This window comes from Protopterus annectens, chromosome 2.part1 (genome assembly GCF_019279795.1).
Source record: "Protopterus annectens isolate FY-2018-M chromosome 2.part1, PAN1.0, whole genome shotgun sequence".
NCBI lineage: Eukaryota > Metazoa > Chordata > Ceratodontiformes > Protopteridae > Protopterus > Protopterus annectens.
In genome coordinates this window covers 1,066,823,744-1,066,845,198 of record NC_056729.1, presented here as the reverse complement: position 1 = coordinate 1,066,845,198, position 21,455 = coordinate 1,066,823,744, and the positions used below count along the sequence as shown (strand labels likewise).

The following is a 21,455-nucleotide window of genomic DNA, read 5'->3' as shown; positions in this document are numbered from 1 at the left end:
TCTCCTCCCCTCCCAGGCTGGGACTCAACCTCCTGTGCAAAAGCCTGTGGAAGCAGAGTGGGAAAGGGGCAGAGAGAAGGAGAGAGAGTCGAAGTCAAGGGAAAAACGTAAGAGGTCTCCAGACCTCCCTTCTCCGGTCAAGATTCTTAGGATCCATGACTCCCCTCGGCTACGATCTCTGAGGTTTTCCCCGGAGGCAGAGGAGACATGCTCTGCATTTAGGGCCTCGGTGCCCGGACCTACAAGGTCAGGGTCTGTGGGCCTCATCAAGGTCCACATGGCCTTTATCAGAAGACATGGATAAAATGATGAGGAGATTAATTTGTACTCGGATCCAGATGGGATCTTGCCAGCCCCCTCTCCCTCAGGAGAGGGGAGCTCGCTTCCTTTTTTCCAACCGATTTCTCTTTCTCTGATCCATCCATTGGGTTTGGAGTATTTGGATCTGAGGATGGCTTTAGTCAGGGGGTCGGTGCCGATGGTACCTGCTTTCTCAACGGTGACAGCTGCCTAGAGCATGATGGACCCGACCAGCTTGGATCTGAGCCGCTCTCGGAGTCAGAGCTTGGGTGTCGGATCCGAAGGAGGGGAACTTTTTTCACTGGCTGTTCCTTTGTCAAGCCAAGTTCCCTCCCTCAGAGCTCCGTCCACTTCTGGCCCAGCTCCGATTCACTCGTCAGATCCGGGGAGACCGGCCTCCTTATTGGTTCCACAGGAGTTTCATTCTCCCTCGGCATTCGATGTGGTAGAAAGGATTCTCTCTGCTGGATCGAGACCCATGACTGTCCCTTCGGACTCCGCCCAAACCCCCTCGGCTCTCTCTACGATTCCCATCATTTTACCAGAGGGACAGCCCATGCTCGAGGAGCACCAGATGGTTCCCCCTGAGGAACAAGTGGCTTGCGACTTCCCCCTGGAGAGCCCCACTGGAGAGGTGCCTCACAAGCATACGTGCAAGAGGAGGCACTTGGACTCCCCCGAGTCCCTCACCGAGGATACAGACTTGGATGATGGGGAAGGTTCCCCCAGGTCACCTCCTGAGGATGTCTCCTTTGGAGACATCATGGAAATCCTTCACCAATTGGGAATTTGGTCTGCCCCCAAACCTCCTTCTGACGAGTCCGTGTTCCTGGAGGCTTTCGGCATGGGCCCATCTACTTCCTGGGTGTCCCCTCCCGAAGATCCCTTGGTGGACCTGGTTACCTTGCGGGCATGGAAGGAGTCAGACACCATTGAACAATGTCCCAAAAGACCTGACAAAATTTTGAGTCCACCTTCTGATAGGCTGGCATGGAACAAGGGCTCCGCCATAGACGCTATGGTGGTAACAGCAGCCACAAAGAAGGAACTAGCCCAGGAGAGTTTCTCGGTTCATCCTCCTGACGGAGAGTCACAGATGATGGACCGCCTAGGGAAGCGGGTTTATGCATCAGCTACCTTTTCTATTAGGGTGCTGAACTACCTGGCCCATGTCATGAGACTCCAACGTGACCTGGTAAAGGCGCTGGAGGACTCTTCCCCCCTAAGTCCATGTCGCAGGAGGACAGGGTCTCGTTCTCCATGAGAATGGCCACTTTGAAAGCAGTTTCCAACACGTCCATATGACTCCTTTCACATGCTACTGAAGGAGTTGCTATGGCGACTGGGTCCACCGTGTCCATGAGGCACAATGCCTGGCTCAGATTATGTCAATTTTCAGAACCTGTCAAGGCAGCATTTGCCAATGCCCCTTATGACGGCTCTACTCTTTTTGGTAAGACCGTCAAAGAGACGTTAGTCCAAAGTGAGAAGGACGGAAAGACACTGTCTGCTGTCGGGATCTGTTTCTTGAGCCCTCAAAGGTCCTTTTCCCAGAATCAGAGAGGGCAAAAGAAGATGTGGTTCCGGAAGTCACAGTATTCCCAGGACACTCAGGGCTCTTCTTCCCCCAGAGGCAGACGGGGACAGAATGGATGCCGGCCCAGAGGCAGAGAGGGTCCGTGGAATTTTGGGTCTCGAGAACCTTTCGGGCGGCACAGTGGTGCAGCAGTTAACATTGTCGCCTCACAGCAAGAGGTTCTCCGGTTTGATTCTCGGCTGGGGTGCCTTCTCTGTGGAGTTTGCATGTTCTCCCTGTGTTCGCGTGGGTTTCCTCCGGGTACTTCGGTTTCTTCCCACATTCCAAAGACATTCATCTGGAGCATTTCTCCCCAGGTCTCTGCTGAAAACAGGCTCCGTGGAACCTAGTCGGACTTTCCCGGTCAACAAATGTTAAATAAATAAATAATAAATAAATTTCTCAGACAGACCCGGGCAGCAACCCTGAGGGGTGGCCCGACTGCTCTACTCTGGAGGCAGTCCGGGAACAATTGTCCTTCCACCTAGTGGTATGGGAGCCCATAACATTAGACCACTGGGTGCTTCAGATCATATCCAGAGGATACTCTACCCCCTTTGTGGGTTCCCCCAAATCTCCCAAACACCTCCCGGACATACCACCCATGCAAAGGGAGGCAGCAGCACAGGAAATTTCCAAGCTGCTAGAAAAATGAGCCATCGAAACCATCCCCCCAGATCAGTCTGGATCGGGCTTCTACTCCAGGTTCTTTTTGGTGCCAAAGAAAATGGGGGACTTGCCCATTCTGGACCTTTCTACCCTGAACCTGTCAGTTGCCAAAGAGAAGTTCCAGATGGTCGCAATACAATCCATCATGCCGTACCTGCAAGAGAGCAACTGGATGTGCTCGTTAGACCTCCAGGATGCTTACTATCACATAAAAATGCACAGAAGCTCCAGGAGGTTCCCCACTTCCGGCTAGGAGTCAGGCATTACCAATTTCAAGCCCTACCCTTTGGTATCACCACAGCCCCCAGGGTGTTCACCAAAGTGATGGCAGTTGTAGCGGCTCACCTGTGGCTTCAGGGGATTCAGGTCTATCCATACCTGGACGATTGGCTCCTCACTGCCCCTACCAGGCATCTACTCTCCCAAACCAGGGATTATTTCTTGATCCTTGCTTGATCCTTGCCTGTGTTTGGGGATCACAATCAACACATCCAAATCACTCCTACATCCTGTACAGGTGATATACTACATTGGCGCAAGGATAGATACTTTACAGTGCAAAATCTTCCTGACCTCAGTGAGGGTACAAAACCTAAGGATGCATGTCTTTCTAATCTACCATTCACATCTCCCAATGGCAGAATCAGTGTTGAGGGCCTTAGGCTCAATGGCAATGGCCATAATGCTTTTCCCGTGTGCCCGATTAGACATGAGAATTCTACAGTGGACTCTAGCTGTACAGTGGTCCCTGTTGGAACTTCCATTTTCATATCCAGTTCAACTCAGTCGAGTCTGTCTGTCATCCCTCATATAGTGGATGTGATGTTCTTCGTGTTTCACTGTTGCAGTCATTACATTTGGGTAATCCTGCTGGCAGGTTGCCCTCAGTCTGCCTGAATTCCAAAGTCCTGGGTCCTGCGTCGGCTGCTGTCGCTCCTTCCCTGACATCAGGTCGTCAGGGGTATAAAAGATGCGGCCGATGCCATTTTCTTCAGTCTTTCTTGCCGCGCGGTGCCCGAAGCAGAAGCAGTTTGCAAGTGCCGGTCGGCCGACTCCTGAGATTTTTGTGTTCGAGTTTCAGATCCGAAGTCTTCAATAAAGCTAAGTACCCCGTTGGGGAAACTTTTTTCTTGCTCCAGACCGATGTCAGAAAAAGTAAATAATTGTATTTCTTGTGGAAAGCAAATACCTCATAAGGAGTTTCATTCTTACTGTATTCCTTGCCTAGGTCCTGATCACAACATTTCTGGTTGTCAGTTTTGTGCTAGATTTAACCAACGCAATATTAAGCGTCTGTATGATTTTGCTTTAAACTATTTTGGATGCCGGTTTAATTATCCAGAATTGTCGTCGGACATCCGACTACCGGAGTTCACAAAAAACACAAAGAAAAGGAGAGAGATAGACAACCGAGGCCTAAAACCAACGGTGCAGCTTCTCCTAAGCCAGTCGCCGGTTCGCCGGTTCTCAGTGAGGCGCTTTCGCAGCCCCTGATGCTCGCTACTTTAGAGTCGCAGGCCGCTACCAACTCCCACGTGGAGTCGGCCATGCTGCTGGAAATTCAAGGTATTGGAGCCTCAGATACTATTCCTTCAGATGGGTCCGGAGCCGCTGAGCAGGCACCGGCTTCTGAGGGTGTATTCAGACCTAAACATCTTTATATTCAACCAACGTCAGCTTCAAAGGCAAAGACTAAAGCACCTTCTAAAGCAAAGAAACAAACTCAAGAGCCACATGGTCAGGCCTCTATGCCCAAAAATCAGATGCTCAAAATGGCCAAAGACTTGATTACCTTGATCAGGGGTTCCCATCCCCCCTCCTGATAAGAGGCCTAGACAAGAGACTGACTATGAATCTTCAGATCAGGTTTCCATTTCTTCTGATTCCTCTTCTGATCAGGAATATTCTCTTCCCCCCATGAGGATTCTGATGCTGAAGAATCTATACCTTCAGCTTCTCCTCCAGAGGACTATTCTTTTGGGGAAACCTTGCATACCATGAGGGAGCATTTCCACTGGGAGAGCCAAGATTTTTCAGAATCTAAAAAGAGGCTCAGGGATTTCCTTTTACTACCTCAACACAGGCCACTAGCTGTTCCACCTGTGTTAGACATTGTAGATTATGTGTTTTCGGAGTCTAGTCTTACCCCTGACTCCTTACCTCCAGCTCCTGTTAAGCCTGACAGATATTACAGGGTTCCTGACTCTCATAAATTCCTTTTTAAAAACCCTGCTGCAGACCCAGAAACTATTTCACAAGGTCCCAAAGGAGCTAAGGCTTCTGCTGCAAAAAACCCTACCCCCTCTGACAGAGATTCTAGGGCACTGGATAAATGGAGAAAAAAGGTTTACACATCTGCTACTTTGGCTATAAGGGCCTTAAACACTCCGTTTCATATGCTCAAATATCAGCAACATGTCATGGCATTGCTTAAACAGAAAATGTTGTTAAAACTCTGAATGTGCAGAAAACAAGGAAATGCAGGATTTATTGCATGCAGCTGAACAAGTTGGAAAGCATACTTTGCAATGTGTTTTGATTCTTTGGAGGCCTCCTGCAGGGCCGCAGTTATGGGTTCTGTAATTAGGAGGCATGCTTGGCTAAAGGAACAAAATCTGCCTGATCATGTCAAAGTTAAATTATCAGATGCACCTTTCCAGCATGATACTTTGTTTGGTGTTAAGGCAGAAGAGGTGTTAAAGAAAATGGAGGACAAAGCAAAATCTATGCAAACTGTCAAAGATTTTTTACAAGTACAGCCACCTAGGTTTAGTAGACACCGGCCAACAAAGAATTGGTCCTTTCCTGTGTCAGAGAGACCTCAAAGGGGCAGATCCAGATGCCCTAGAGGCAGATCCCAGGCGCAAGGTTCATACAGGTCAAAGCAATGGGGTGCTTCTACCTCCAAAGTTGGAGAAGACAAATCACAACCATACACGAAACAGTCCCAATGACTTCCCCCTGCCTGCACCAAGCACTTATCTCCTGGCAGCATCCTTAGGGGGAAAATTAGCACTTTTTTCTCAAAATTGGCACATCATAACCCAGGACAAGTGGGTTTTAAATATCGTGTCACAAGGCTACAACTTCCATTTCCATACCCTGCCAAAGGCAAACAGCTGGCCAGATCTGCCAAAAAATCAATGGGCAGAGGCACAAAAACAAGTCTCATCCCTCATGGACATGGGGGCTATTCAACAAGTACCAGAGCAAGAGCAGAGACAAGGATTTTACTCAAGACTGTTCTTGGTACCCAGAAAGGACAAGGCCTGGAGGCCAATACTGGACCTATCTATTCTGAACACATTCCTGGATATACCAAAATTCAAGATGTTGACTGCAGCAGCTTCTGCCCATGCTGGACAAGAATGCTTGGCTTGTGACTTTAGACCTAAAAGAGGCATACCTGCATGTCCCAATCAAACAAATATGCAGAAGATACCTCAGATTCAAGGCTGGCTCAATGCATTACCAATTCTCTGCACTGCCCTTTGGCTTATCTACTGCGCCCAGGGTCTTTATAAAGTGCCTAGCACCAGTAATTGCATTCTGCAGACAAAGAGGAATACAAATATATCCTTATTTGGACGACTGTCTAATTCAAGCAGAGAACAAGGACATTCTTCTACAGCATCTGGGGTTTGTGAAAAGAATTCTAACATGCCTAGGGTACACAGTCAACGAAAAGAAATCAAAACTAGTACCCTCTCAAGAGATACTATTCCTGGGTGCAAGCTTAAATACAACTGCCCAGATGGCTTACCTCACGCCAGACAAACAAAGGCAACTGACTACCTATTTCAAAATGTTGGCAACAAAGGCCCAGTTATCTGCAAGAAAAATCCTGCAGGCTTTGGGCTTCATGGCATCCTGCATCCTACTAATTCCATATGCAAGACTGCTTATGAGGAAACTTCAATGGTACCTAAAAAGTGTTTGGACTCAACATTGCCACAGCCTGGAAACTATGATTACTCTCATTCCCTGCCTGCAACAGGAGTTTCGATGGTGGGCAAAGGCTTGTCACCAAAACAAGGGACAGCCATTCACATTACCCCCAGCCAGGCAGACACTAACAACGGATGCATCAGATTATGCCTGGGGGGCCCACATGGCAGGAAGATGCATTCAGGGCACATGGACCTCAAACCAAATGCATCTCCATAGCAATCAAAAAGAGATGCTAGCTGTTCAAAATGCCCTGACAGCCTTCAAGGACCTACTTCATCCGGGACAACTACTGATAAAGACAGACAACACCATGGTCATGTGGTATATAAACAAGCAGGGGGGCACACATTCTTACCCCCTTTGCAGACTAGCCTTGACTTTGTGGGACACAGCATTGACTTACCAAGTACATCTGCAGGCACAATTCCTGTCAGGAAGGAAAAATACTCTGGCAGATGAACTAAGCAGAAACCTCATGGATCCCCACGAGTGTCAGCTGGATCCACAAGTCTTCAGCATGATAACAAGGAAATGGGGATGCCCGGACATAGATCTATTCGCCTCCCCTCACAACTACCAACTAAAAAGATTCTGCACAAGGATTTATCACAGACAAGCATGGAAAGTGGACGCCCTATCTTTCAGCTGGAAAAAATCTGTCAGTATATGCCTTTCCCCCACTGTCTCTCCTCCCCAAGGTACTCCTAAAGGTCAGACAGGAGAAGCCACAGATGATACTGATTGCCCCAGACTGGCCCCGCCAGTACTGGTATCCAATACTAAGGAACTTGTCTCAATGCCCAGCTTGGACCTTACCTCAAATACCTCATCTACTGTCCCAACAAAATAATCAGATCCTGCACAGCCAGCTCAGGACTTTAAACCTGGCAGCATGGCGAATAATGTAGTCATACAAAACACACCTCAAAGTAAAGCTGTGATAGATGTCATTTTGGAAGACAGAAGGCCAAGTGCTAGAAAATCTTGTGCTGGAAAATGGAAGAGATTCTGTGCTTGGAACCAGGCACAAGGAACTGATACAGCTGTGCCAAATATTCCTCAGATTTTGCAATACTTAACTGAGATGCTGGACAAAGGCCTATCTTTTTCATCTATTAAAATTCTAATTCTATTAAAATTCATGCCTCTGCCATTTTGGTTCATTACAATACAGAGCCACCAGTCTTTTCTTATCCCTTATTAAAGCAGTACCTCAGAGGAGCCAAAACTTTAAGGCCTCCAAGGATATCACCAGTGCCTGCATGGGACCTCAACTATGTCTTGGAAAAACTCACCCTGCCTCCTTTTGAGCCAGCTGCTACTGCTGATATAAAGATTTTTGTCTTGGAAAACAGCTCTGCTCCTAGCAATAACTTCTGCAAGACGAGTTTCAGAGCTACAGGCACTCATGGCTGTGGAACCTTTTATCATTTTTTTTATCCAGACAGGGTCTCTCTGAGGACAAACCCAACATTAAGGTGGTGTCCAGTGTGGCTCTTAACCAAACTATTCATCTGCCAACTTTTTATCCAAATCCACAGAACAAGGAGGAGAGAATTCTGCATTCTTTTGGACGTACACAGACAGCTTAGATTCTACTTAGACAGAACCAAAGTTTTCAGAAAGACAGAGCAATTACTAGTGGCATATGCTGCAGGATCACAAGGAAAGGCTATCTCAAAGCAGACTATTTCAAAGTGGATAGGCCACTACATTTGTTTCTGCTACTTACACTATGGCAAGCCAGTGCCCAAGGGCATTAGGCTACATTCAACCAGAGCTGCAGCCACTTCAGCAGCCTTTCTCAGGGGAGTACCAACCAAGGACATTTTAGAGGCTGCTACTTGCAGTGCACACCTTTACAAAGCACTATCATCTGCCACTCTACTCTAAATCCAGGGCAGGCTTTGCCACTGCAGTTCTGCAGGGCCTCATAGCTGCTCCTAACACTGTTTAGCTCCAGCCTCCCAACCATAGCTTTGGGACTCTACCCAAATGTAATGACTGCAACAGTGAAATACGAAGAACATAGTACAGTTGTGTACACTTACCATAAATGTAGATGTTCGAGTGTATTCACTGCTGCAGTCCAGGTTACCCACCCACCATCCCCCTTTCTTCTGATGGAACCTATCTTTCCTTCTTTGATTTATACAACCTATGTGGTGTATTTGCTTGTAGAGGAAGGTAAAGTTTACATTGGTGCATGTATTTATATATATATATATATATATATATATATATATATATATATATATATGTATATAAAAATAAATAAATGTTGTCTACCCTTTTAGGGGGCACCTGACATCTGGGGCAATAAAAACTAAAGAAAATGGCTTCGGCCGTATCTTTTATACCCCTGATGACCTGACATCAGGGAAGGGACGGCAGCAGCCGATGCTGGGCCCAGGACTTTGGAATTCAGGCCGACTGAGGGCAACCTGCCAACAGGATTACCCAAATGTAATGACTGCAACAGTGAATATACTCGAACATCTACATTTATGGTAAGTGTACACAACTGTACTTTCTCTGTACATTTTGGAGGGATGACCCTTTTTTCCAGCCCCGGCCCAAGCCACAGTGACCATGGATGCCTCACAACTTGGGTGGGGTGGGGGGCATTGTTCGGGCATGACAGTTCAAGGCCTGTGGTCCCATGTAGAGACCAGGTTGCACATAAATGTCCTAGAGATGAGGGCGGTCCTTCTAGCGTTGCAGGTCTTTCATGCCTTTCTTCCTCTGGGAACAATTGCAATTCAGTCAGACAACATGTCAGTGGTCTGGTATATCAACAAACAGGGAGGGACCAGATCTTACCCCCTTTTTTGCGAGACCATGAGAGTGTGGGAATGGGCGAACTCCAAGGATCACTTTCTCATCGCAACACACATTCTGGGATGGTCCAACTTCCTAGCGCACAGGCTTAGTTGGACTATTCTGATGCCTTACGAGTGATCTCTGAATCTTTCAGTAGCAGAAAAGATCTTCCGCGAGTGGTGTCAACCTTGCTGCAATCTCTTTGCATCTCCTTCCAACGCGAAGTGCAGCAAGTTTTTCGCTCTGAATCCCCCTGCCAGGGATGTCCCCCAGAGATGCTTTAGTACATGCTTGGCCACCCGGTCTTCTGTATGCTTACCCTCCAATACTTCTTATTCCAAGGTTTCTACACAAAGCTCATCGACTGGGGAGCAAAGTGATCCTCATTGCCCCGTTTTGGCCTCACCAGGTATGGTTTCCCTTCCTTTGGTCTCACCTTCTGGTTCCGCCTTGGATCTTGGATCCCATTCAGGATCTGTTTTTACACCCTTCGGGGGTTTCTCATCCGAATTTGGACAATTTGAAGCTCACAGCTTGGCTGCTGCAGTTCCCATGATTGCTAGGACTCCTGGATTATCTTCCTCAGGTCTATTTTGGTGGCTGCTCATAAGTCTTCAGCGAGGAAGGTTTATCGCAGCAAGTGGAAACATTCTTCCTTTTGGGCCTCACAAAGGAGTTTAGACCCCTTCACGGCTCCTATTTCCGTCATTCTTGATTTTCTAGCTGAAATTTTTCAACATGGAACTAGTTCTTCTACTGTCAAGGTTCAGTTGGGTGCCATGTCTCATTTTCATGTGGGTGAGAATTCTGCCTCTCTAGCCTCCTCCAGACTGTGTAAAGCCTTTATCAAAGGCAACTTTTTGTTATGCCCCCCCCCCGGTCAAGGATCCTGTTCCCCCATGGGACCTTACAATGGTTCTTCAGGCTTTGGTCACTCCGCCTTTTGAACCTGCTGCAACAGCAGATCTGAAATATTTATCTTGCAAAACAGCATTTCTGGTGGCTGTTACCTCTGCCAAAAGTGTTTCAGAACTGCAGGCCTTGTCCATCAAAGTTCCTTATATGATTTTTCACAAAGGTAGGGTTTCCCTTCGGACCAATCCATCCTTTCTTCCTAAGGTCATTCCAGTCAATATCAATCAGACCATCAATTTGCCTATGTTCTTTCTTAATTTTACTAACAAGATGGAATACAAACTCCACCTGCTGGGTGTTCATAGGCAGTTACGATTCTATTTGCACAGGACAAAAAATTTCCGTAAATCTGATCAGTTGTTTGTATCCTTGTGTAAACCTTTTTTGGGGAACCTATCTGCAAGGTCACTATTGCTAGATGGGTTTCTTCATGCATCCTTCAGGTCTATAAGGACAGAGGCATGTCTCCTCCAGGTCAGGTGAGAGCTAATTCCACTAGATCAATTGCTACGTCTGCGGCTTTTTTATCTAGAGTTTCTTTGGATGATATTTGTTCTGCAGCTACTTGGTCCTCATCTCATACATTTACTTCTCATTACAAATTGGATTTGACTTCCAGAAGGAGAGCATCCTTTGGTTCTGCGGTGCTTCGGAATATCCTTCCATGAGGGCCTCCCAGGAGTTTAGTAGCTGGGGACTCTGTCCCACAGGTTGAAGACCAATTGAAGTAAACTACTTCAGATAAAGAAGTTATGTACTCACCATAACGTTCCATCAGAGCAGCTCTGCTTCATTTGTCTACAATCATTCCTCCCTCCTTCCCCCGGACCTTGGCATATGAACAGCCTATGGGCTGCAGTTATAGGTCTCAAGTATTTTTTCAGGTTGGGTTATCAGTATAAGATTCAGCAAACTCAATCTGGGGGTTGGAAGGTAGTGAAGGTGTATTATGGGTAAGGGAAGGAGCTTGGAGCTCAGAACAAGTGCTAGTAAAGTTGCCGGCTCGGATCCGATATGGATCTGGTATCCCACAGGTTGAAGACAAATGAGGTAGAACTACTCAGATGGAACATTATGATGAGTACATAACTTCTTTTTTAAGTACATGTAATGTTGCTTGCTAGTTAGAGGCAGCTACACAGAAATTAATAACATTTGAGGAGAAGCGGTTGGGGTTTACCTAATCTACCCTTCATCTATCCTCAGACAGCTGGGTAGTATTTACTTTACATTTTATATGAATTTGATACAGTTCAGTAAATGGTAAGAAAATGAATTTTACTTCCTGAATCTATTTATTTAAAACAACTTTGAATGACCTATGGTTTCTCCCTACCTGTTCAAACTAGCCAGTGAAGCTATAGGCAAAGGTGTCCTCCTGTTCATATTCATCTATATTATTTATGTTCTAGCAATTAGTGTAGATGATTAAAGCTGCCAGGCACAAATGGGACTACCCATATTAGCTATAGCCTCTAAAAAATCTCACCCACATTACAGACCATTGAAAACAAAATATGTTGCTTCATCACCTGTTCACCCTAAAAATGCCAAATGGCTCCCAGTACAGCCTCAGGTAGACCTGCAACAAGGCTCTCTCATCTTCAAACTTCTCCATCCTCAGTCATTACCACCACTTGCTGCCAAACTTTATACTAAGTGCACACTCTACAACCTCAGACACTTCTCCCAAACAAACTCCACACTTCGATCACCACAGGCCACTTCATATAAGGGCATCTCAACCTTTAGCCTTACTCTGTCTGTCTCTTAATTACTAACACCTCCTAATTCCACCACCTTCCCCAGTCCCGAGTCTTATTACCCACAACATTTCTACCATGATGTTAATTTGAAATATAATCATGTGAATTCTACAATTTGCGTTTCTCTCTCAGCTGTTGCTACTGTAGTTTTTATTTTTATTTTCTGTTCCGTTTTTTATACGTGCACTTTACTGCCTCTCCAGTCTCTTTTTTTTTCTTCTTTGCAAATTATTTCACCCATGCAGCACTTGCAAATGGTCTGTCATAATCAGTCTAACACCGTAGTAAATAAATGTTAAAAAAAAGAAATATATAAATATATATATATATATATATATATATATATATATATATGTGTGTGTGTGTGTGTGTGTGTGTATAAATGTATATAACCAACTTTTAATCCCTTACAATAATCTTACCTCCCTTCGATCTTCTTCCAAACTCATGACCAAATCTGTAAAGTCCCATAACCTAGCTGGTGACTCTCTGTTCACTAATACTATAGGAAGGATATGGAATCAGCTACCCACTGATATCACTCTAACCTCCTCCTTACCTCTGTTCAAACAAAAAATCAAACTGTATTTCCAAAATCACTGGCTCTGTTCCTGTAGGACTCCTGACTAATTTCTTCTTTCCCCTCCTCCACTAGAACTTTACACTTTACTTAGTAAATATACTTATTCCTACTTCTTACTGCCCTGTTACTCTCCTCTAATGCTCTAACCTACTCCTCCTTTTTCTCTCCCCTGTCCTCTCATACACATTCTTACCCTTCTCCTCTCCAGACTATTGCTTCTTTCCCTCTTCCTCCTTTGTATTCCCTTCTTATCTCCTGTTCTTCTTCTCTTCTTCATTTTTTTTTTTTGAAACCATCTTGCCAGTCCTGACTTTGTGTAATGCTTTTTACTGAACAACTATTTTTATAGTATGTTCCTTGGGTATTTCATGTATATTTTTTTTGTTTGTTTCATGTTACTAAATGATAATTCATTTTGTACTTAATTATTTACTCTGTAAATTGTCCCATTGAAATTTAGTATGTGTGGAGCTTTTCTCCTCGGGCCTCTACTGAAAATGGACATATATCCAGCTAGACTAGCCCGGTTAACAAATGTAAAATAAAAAAAAAATAAAAGTATACATACAACCAAACTATTGCAAGCAAATGTATTAATAAGCACTGATTGGAAACAGATGACCAGATACTTAAACATTTTATATAATTACTTCAACAGGTCTTGAGAAAGACTTCAATCAATGGGACCACCTTATTGACGGGAAAGGAGAGCACATTTTGCCAGGCACAAATGTATCGCTACCTCTTTCATAGTCTGTTATAAATGACTAATCACAGAGTGCTGAAAGTCCTCACAACACAGAATAACAGTGAAATTATCTCAAAGACTGATTTATTTTAATTTGGTTGTAGTGATGAATGGTAACAAAAGTAAATTATTGATCTTTGATAAGGAGGCAAAATTCCTGCCTCTGCTGAATGAAATGTACAGCTTTCTTAACTGTTCTGTTTGAGTGACAGTGTTTAGACATCTACTTTCTGGAATCACAGTTTTGTATAAAGAATTATTAAAGGTAGAATTTTACTGAAGTGGTGATGGATCATTATTAACAGCTGAACTATTTAGTCATTATGCAGAAAGAAACAAATTCAAAACTAGGTTATAGTTTTCTCAGGTATCTGCCCATGACATTTGTAGGGCAGTAGATGTTTTGTGTAGTTTTTGTCTTTCTGCAAAATCTAAGCTAAATTATGAGCTTGCATTTTTAAGACAATTGATTTTTTGTCATAAACAGATCTGACTTCAGAGGCATTCTGCAGTTGATATCTATTGAGATTTTTTTCTTCTTGTATCACCAACATAGAATATTTCAGAATTTTGCCTAGCTTCTGCATTTAGGGACATCTGCAAATCCAGCTGGTGTTGGCCATGATGTCACATGCTGGAGTAGGAGTCTGCATTTAGATCCTGTACTCACCAGTTTTTTTCTGCCATCTGCAGCATTTGTATGCATTGGATACAGGATGAGGTGAAACACTATCTATTCCCTCAGATGGCAGCTGCTTATCCTGCCCACCCAAGATCTTGTAGAGAGAGAGAGAGAGAAGCTACATCATTGTGAAGAAAATCTTGGCAGTGAAGGGTGTTGAGAGCAGGGACCAGCTCAAGGGTCATTTACATGATTCCTGGTTGATGTAAGACTGACGAGAAGGCAAGGGAACCAAAGGTCAGTTATAAGTATAGATCAATGTCTTCTCCTGCACAGTCTGTTATTGAGTTAGCCTTGGGGTTTCTTGTGTGTTGCTTGTTCTTCCTTAATCAGTAAAGGGATGATCACACACCTGTCTTCACTTCAGTCAACAATGAAAAGGAGTGCAAGAGGCGCTGTAGCTACCTTGGGTTACATTCCAGGATGTCAGCACCAATTGTCATACATTTAAGCTTCTGGAGTATGACCATGCCTGGCAAGCTGTTGTAGAGTAATCCTTCAGGTTCCTCACTGAAGGTTGAGGAACTTAACTCAGAACTGAGAAATCTGCATTTTTAGTCCACCACCACCACACCCTAATCAAGCAAGGGTCTTGGCTAAGGTTAAAGAGACTCTTCTAAGTCCTTCTATATTTGTACCCATATGGATGGCAAAATATTGCACACACATTCACTATCTAAGTGACTTTTGGACATGGATGTGGGAGTACAGCTTTAGGTGCACGCTTGACAAGCCCAGGCCCTGTGCAGGTGTGTTATGGTTTAATGCCATCACTTCCATATACTAATCAGCATTACCCAAGTTTGCAAGGAAACCATCACTTGACATGCATCTGCCATTCTCTCATTACCTTGGACTTTGCAATAGCACTGGGGATATCTTCAAAGTAGGGAGCCGTCTTCCTTCCCTCATTTGCCGCTAGTAATGTCACTCTGATGATCCATAGGTCCTTGTGTCTTGAGTAGAATGGGGTGATAATACTCTACAGGCCACCTTCCCCGGATAGTGTCTAGTTGCTTCAACTGCACAGAGATAGCTACAGACTTCGTAAAATATAGATATTCTTCGTGTTTCACTGTTGCAGTCATCACACTTGGGTTATCTGCCTGCAGGTAGCCCTCAGTCAGCCCAAATACCAGAGATTTAGTACTTCTGCATCGGTTGCTGTCACTCCAGGACCGTCAGGTTGTCAGGGGTATAAAAACAGGCATCCGAAGTCATTACATCAGTCTTTCTTGCCGAGGAGCCCAAAGCAGAAATGTTTCGCACGAGTGCTGGTCGGCTGCTACCTGAGTTTTCGTTTCCGTATTGAATCATTCTGAAGTCTTCTAAAGATAAGTACCCCGTTGTGGATCTTTTTTTTCTTGCTCTTACCGATGTCAGAAAAAGTTAATTGTCTCACCTGTGGAAAGCAACTACCACACCAAGATTTCCATTCTTACTGCGTCACCTGTTTAAGTCCAGACCACGACATACCTCGCTGTCAGTTTTGCGCCTTTTTCAACGCCTGAACTCTTCGTCGTCGAGCCCTTTTTGTCGCTAAATACTTTCGTTGTCGATCTCTGTATTCTGAAATGGCTTCGGTAAGCCACCTGACTACCAATTCTCCTAAAAAACATAAGACTAAAGATAGAGACAGACTACACAGGTCCGAAACTGCTGATGATGCTTACGTTAAGCTAGTTGCCCGTTTGCCAGTACTCAGTGAAGCGCTTTTGCAGCCCCTGATGCCCACTTCAGTGGATTCGCAGGCCACTGCCGAGACCCGTTCGGAGTCCAGTATGCCGTGAGACTCTGATTTGACTACGGAACCTGCGTATGTCTCTACCTTGGATGGGTCCGGAGCCGCTGTGCAGGTACTGGCTTCCAAAGAAGTTGTTCGCATTACCGATATTCGACACAAACCGACAACTTCCTTCGCGTCTTCAGTTCTGTCTAAAACTATCAAGTTTCTAAGGCCAAAAGTATGAACTACGCCTAAAAAAACGACAACCAAAACTCAAGCACCTGCTTCCTTGCCACAGCCTCAAATGCTTAAAATGGCAGAAGACCTGATCATGCTGATTAGGGGAAGCCAGCCTTCCCCTGCTAAGAGAAAAAGAGACCTGTCCCCAGCAGCTTTAACTGACCAGGAGTCCAACAACTCTGAGGTTTCTGAATATGAAGACATGCCTTTATCTACTTATGAGGATTCAGATGCAGAGGAATCCATTCCCTCAGCTTCCCCTCTAGAGGATTTCTCTTTTGGTGAAACCCTACATACTTTAAGACACCATTTCCACTGTGAATGCCAGGATTATCCTCAGTCCAAAAAGAGACTCAGAGAATTTTAAGAGCTGCCTCAACATAGACCTTTAGCTATCCCTCCTGTTCTGGATGTTGTGGAATATGTCTTTATGGAATCCAGGAAACCAGACAGGTACTACAGAGTCCCTGACTCCCACAAATTTCTTTTCAAAAATCCTTCTGCTGACCCTGAGGTCATTTCCCAGGGGCCTAAAGGAATAAAAGCCACTACAGCTAAGAATCCCACCCCTTCGGACAGGGATTCCCAAGCTTTAGACAGATGGGGAAAAAAGGTATACACCTCTGCAACTTTCGCCATTAGGGCATTGAATTGCCAGTTTCACATGCTGAAATACCAGCAACATACTATGAAACTTATTAAGCAAAAATTATCTACCTTTACCAACTGTGCAGAAAATAAGGAATTACAGGAGCTTATGCACTCTGCCAGCCAAATCAACAAGCATACCTTGGAATGTGGGTTTGACACCCTAGAAGCATCTTGCAGGGCAGCAGTCACTGGTTCTGCATTGAGAAGGCATGCTTGGCTTAAGGAGTAGACCTTGCCAGACCATGTCAAATCAAAACTACTAGATGCTCCTTTGACTAAGAGCAATCTGTTCGGCACCAGAGCAGAAGAGGTTCTAAAAAAGATGGAAGGAAAAGCTAAATCTCTGCAGTCAGAGTTCTTGCAAGTGTAGCCTCCAAGATTCAGTAAGCATTGCCCCTTGAAACATTGGTCCTTTCCAGCCCCCTCAAGGTCATCTCAAACTAGACCAAAGAGTAACAGACCACCCAGTTTACAGTCTCATGGTATGCAGAGATCTAAGCACTGCAGTACCGCCACTTCTAAGGCAGGGAGTGCTAAGCCACCCCCTTACGGAAAGAATTCGCAGTGACTTCTCAACTCCACTCCTCACCTCTGCCCATTTGCTCGTGCTGCTAGGAGGAAAACTTGCCCACCATGCAAAAAACTGGACCTCCCATCACCAAAGACCGCTGAGTCCTCAACATTGTAGCCCAGGGCTACACATTTTACTTCCACACATTGCCAACCCAAAAAGGGTTCCCAGACCTTCCTGCAAACCAGTGGGCAGAGGCACAAAACCAAGTTCATTCCCTGCTCTTCATAAGGGCAATTCAACCTGTTCCTGCCGAACAGATAGGTCAAGGGTTTTATTCCAGACTCTTCCTGGTACCCAGAAAAGAGGGCACTTGGCGCCCAATCCTAGATCTTTCCATTCTAAACATGTTCCTGGTGGTACCAAAATTCAAAATGCTCACCCTTCAGCAGCTTCTTCCTATGCTGCCCAAACATGCCTGGTAGCCACCCTAGACCTCAAAGAAGCCTGTCTGCACATCCCTATCAGGGACTTATGCAGGCATTATCTACGTTTTAGGGCAGGATCTATGCATTATCAGTTTTCTGCACTTCCCTTTGTCTTATCCACTGCTCCAAGAGTCTTCACAAAATGCCTGGCTCCAGCCGTTGCCTATTGCAGACAGAGAAAAATTCAAGTAGACCCTTACTTGGACGATTGCTTGATTCAGGCAGACAGGAAAAACTGTTGCAGCACCTGACATTTGTAAAGAACCTCCTAACCTCCCTGGGGGTACACTATCAACGAAAAGAAATCAAAACAAGTCCCCAGTCAAAAGATTGTATTCCTGGGAGCAAGCTTGGACACAGAATCCCAGATGGCATTCCTTACTCCAGAAAAACAAGCCTATCAGGCTACTTCACTCAAATGGCCACCAGAACCCAGCTATCCACAAGGAAAATCCAATCCTGCAGGCTCTAGGGTTCATAGTCTCTTGCATTCTACTAATTCCATATGCCAGACTGCATATGGGGAAACTTCAATGGTACTTAAAAAGCCTTTGGTGCCAACACTCTCAGGACCTGGAAACCATCATACCTTGTCTAAGGACAGAGTTTCTTTGGTGGGCAGCAGCATGCAACCACAACAAGGGACTACCTTTTACACAACCCCACGCCGCCAAGACCCTAACCACAGACCCATCAGACTATGCCTGGGGGAGGGGGGTACATCTGGACGACAAGTGCATTCAGGGCCACTGGAGCCCAAGTCAAATTTATCTACACATAAACCAAAAGAGATGCTAGCTGTTCAGCATGCTCTGACAGCGTTCAAATCCCTACTCTCTCCAGGACCCCTGCTAATAAAAACAGACAACACCACAGTTATGTGGTACATCAACAAGCAGTGGGGGGAACCCATTCTTACCCACTCTGCAGGCTAGCCATGACTCTGTGGAACACGGCTTTGGACATGCATATCCATCTGCAAGCTCAATTCCTGCCAGGCAAACAAAACTCTTTGGCAGATGACTGCAGCAGAAATCTCCTAGACCCACACGAGTGGCAATTAGACCCCAGCACTTTCAGCCTTCTAACCCAGAAAAGGAGGACCCTGGAGGTGGACCTTTTTGCCTCCCCCTACAATCACTAGCTCAGCAAATTCTGCACCTGGACACCTCACTGCAGGGTCTGGAAAGTGGATGCTCTATCCTTCCAGTGGGTAATCCTCTCTATCTATGCATTTCCCCCTCTGCCTATTCTTACAGGAATATTACTCAAGATAAGACAGGACAGACCAAGGACAATCCTGATTGCCCCAGACTGGCCACACCAGCACTGGTACCCACTACTGCACAGCCTGTCACCGGTGCCACCACGGCACCTACCCCAGATCCCAGCCCTCCTCACTCAGCAGGAGGGACAGATCTTGCATCCACAACTGCAAACCCTGAGCCTTGCAGCCTGGCTTATCCCTTGAATTCTCCCCCAGTGACCAGCCTAAGCATGCAGGTGCTGGATGTCATTCTTGAAGCCAGAAGACCCAGTACAAGGAAATCCTATGCTAAGTGGAAAAGGTATTGATCCTGGATTCAATCTAAAGGAGGGCCACAGCACTGCCCTCCTTACCTCTAATCCCGGATTACCTAACAGATCTATTCCACAGAGGCCTATCCTTATCTTCCATTAAGTTCCATGCCTCTACCATCTCGGCTCATTACAACACTGAGCCACCTCTTTTCTCTCACCCTCTCATCAAACAGTTCCTGAGAGGGGCCAACAACTTAAGGCCACCAAGAAGAGCCGCCACCCCTGCTTGGGAACTTAACTTTGTAGTGGAAAAGCTCACGCTACCCACCTTTGAGCCTGCAGCATCAGCAGAGTTAAAATTCCTCTCTTGGAAAACAGCCTTGCTTCTGGCCATCACCTCAGCAAGAAGAGTGTCTGAGCTACAAGCTGTTATGGCTGTGGAACCCTTCATTATTTTTCTTGCGGACAGTGTCTCCCTCAGGACTATCCCTGCTTTTATGCCTAAAGTGTTGTCCAGTGTAACTCTCAACCAATCTATCCATTTGCCAACCTTCTTCCCTATTCCTCAAAATAAAAAGGAAAGGATCCTGCACTCTTTGAATGTGCACAGACAGCTCAGATTCTACCTTGATAGGACAAAGCCCTTCAGGATATCTGACCAGATACTAGTCAGTTTTGCACCAGGGGCAGAGGGCAAGGCCATATCAAAACAAGCAATTTCCAAATGAATAGCATACTGTATCCATTTCTGTTACAAACACCATGGGAAACCAACCCCTCTGGGTCAGAACACACTCCACCAGGGCAACTTCTACCTCTACTGCTTTCCTCAGGGGAGTCCCTAATGGGACATTCTGGAAGCTGCTACCTGGAGTTCTGTTCACACCTTCACCAAACATTACCACCTGCCTATCTTTTCCAAATCCAGGTCGAGTTTTGCAACAGCAGTCCTGCAGGGCATACTTGCCAGCCCCAATACGTCTTGACTGCCTCCACCCTTTCTTCAGCTTTGGGAATCAACCCAAGTGTGATGACTGCAACAGTGAAACACAAAGAATGTAGTACAGTTGTGTACACTTACTATAAATGTAGATGTTCGAGTGTATTCACTGTTGCAGTCCTGGTTTCCCACCCTCCAGCCCCCTTGTCTCTCTCTCTCTCTCTTTCCCTCCTTCACTATCTCTGTTACTCAACCCTTTCAGGGCTATTGGTATTTACATTTTATTGGTGGTATTTTTTCCACCATAACTTAGCTCCCTATTTGCGGGGCTCCTGACATTTGGGGCAAGAAAAACTGATGTAATGGCGTTGGATGCCTGTTTTTATACCCCTGACAACCTGACGTCAGTCCTGGAGTGACAGAAACTGATGCAGAAATACTAAGTCTCTGGTACTTGGGCCGACTGAGGGCTTATCTGCAGGCAGATAACCCAAGTGTGATGACTGCAACAGTGAGCACACTCGAACATCTACATTTATGGTAAGTATACACAACTGTACTTTATTCTCTGCTGTTTTTACTGTCTCCCCTTGTAAGATTTCTAAATGTTATTATTTAATTAGATGGCCAACTAGTTTGACATTAATAGAAGATAGCAACTTGCGCTCTGTATTTATATACAACAATGGTGAACATGCTGTGGTGACTAGATTTTTACCACTGTAACAAAAGAGAGTGCCTGTACAATCTCTCTCTCCAAGTTTTATTGGTGAAGTTTGACAGCAATTTACAGTTCAGTTGCTGCTTGACATCAACTTCAGATTCTCTTTACTGATTTTCTGGGTCTGTCTGTAAGCCACTTATTCCACTGCACCTTATGTTTTACCTTGTTTTTATAACTTATCTTGGACATTTAAGGTCGCTGAAGCCTAACTTAATATTATTGTTAAACTCATGGACCATGAATCTTGTCTTACAGCCATCTAAACCCCTTCTTTGAATACCTGTATATATTTGTTTGTGTCTTTCGGCTTTTCCCGGTTAGGGGTCGCCACAGCGGAACTCCGGTCCGCTAATGATTGGCAGTTGATTTTTATGTACCGGCTTGCCAGGCCTGACGCACAACCTTCAACGAAGGTACGCCCATTCACGCATGTCTCCACGCAGAAGACGCTCCTAGCTGAGAATCAAACCAGACAGTGTCTTACTGTGAGGCGACAATGCTACCACAGCACCACCACCGCGGGTCGAATACCTGTATATATCCACCTTACAAATTCTTATCCCACAGTTCAAGGTATGGCCAGCAAATGCTTCTGTGCTGTGTATTTTGTTTTTCTTCTATTCATGACAGTTGCTGTAATT

At 45.3% G+C, this 21,455-nt stretch overlaps 1 protein-coding gene across 4 annotated transcripts in view; it reads left to right on the top strand.

The window, feature by feature from the left end:
• Nucleotides 1-13,612, top strand: part of PLA2G7 (phospholipase A2 group VII) — a 1,251,751-nt gene extending 1,238,139 nt beyond the window's left edge. For all 4 annotated transcript variants that reach the window (XM_044062626.1, XM_044062625.1, XM_044062627.1 and 1 more), the window contains one exon: nt 13,242-13,612. In XM_044062626.1, the coding sequence (XP_043918561.1) occupies nt 13,242-13,336 (95 nt within the window). In that variant the 3' untranslated portion in view covers nt 13,337-13,612. The remainder of the gene's footprint in view (nt 1-13,241) is intronic.
• Nucleotides 13,613-21,455: the final 7,843 nt, after the last annotated feature.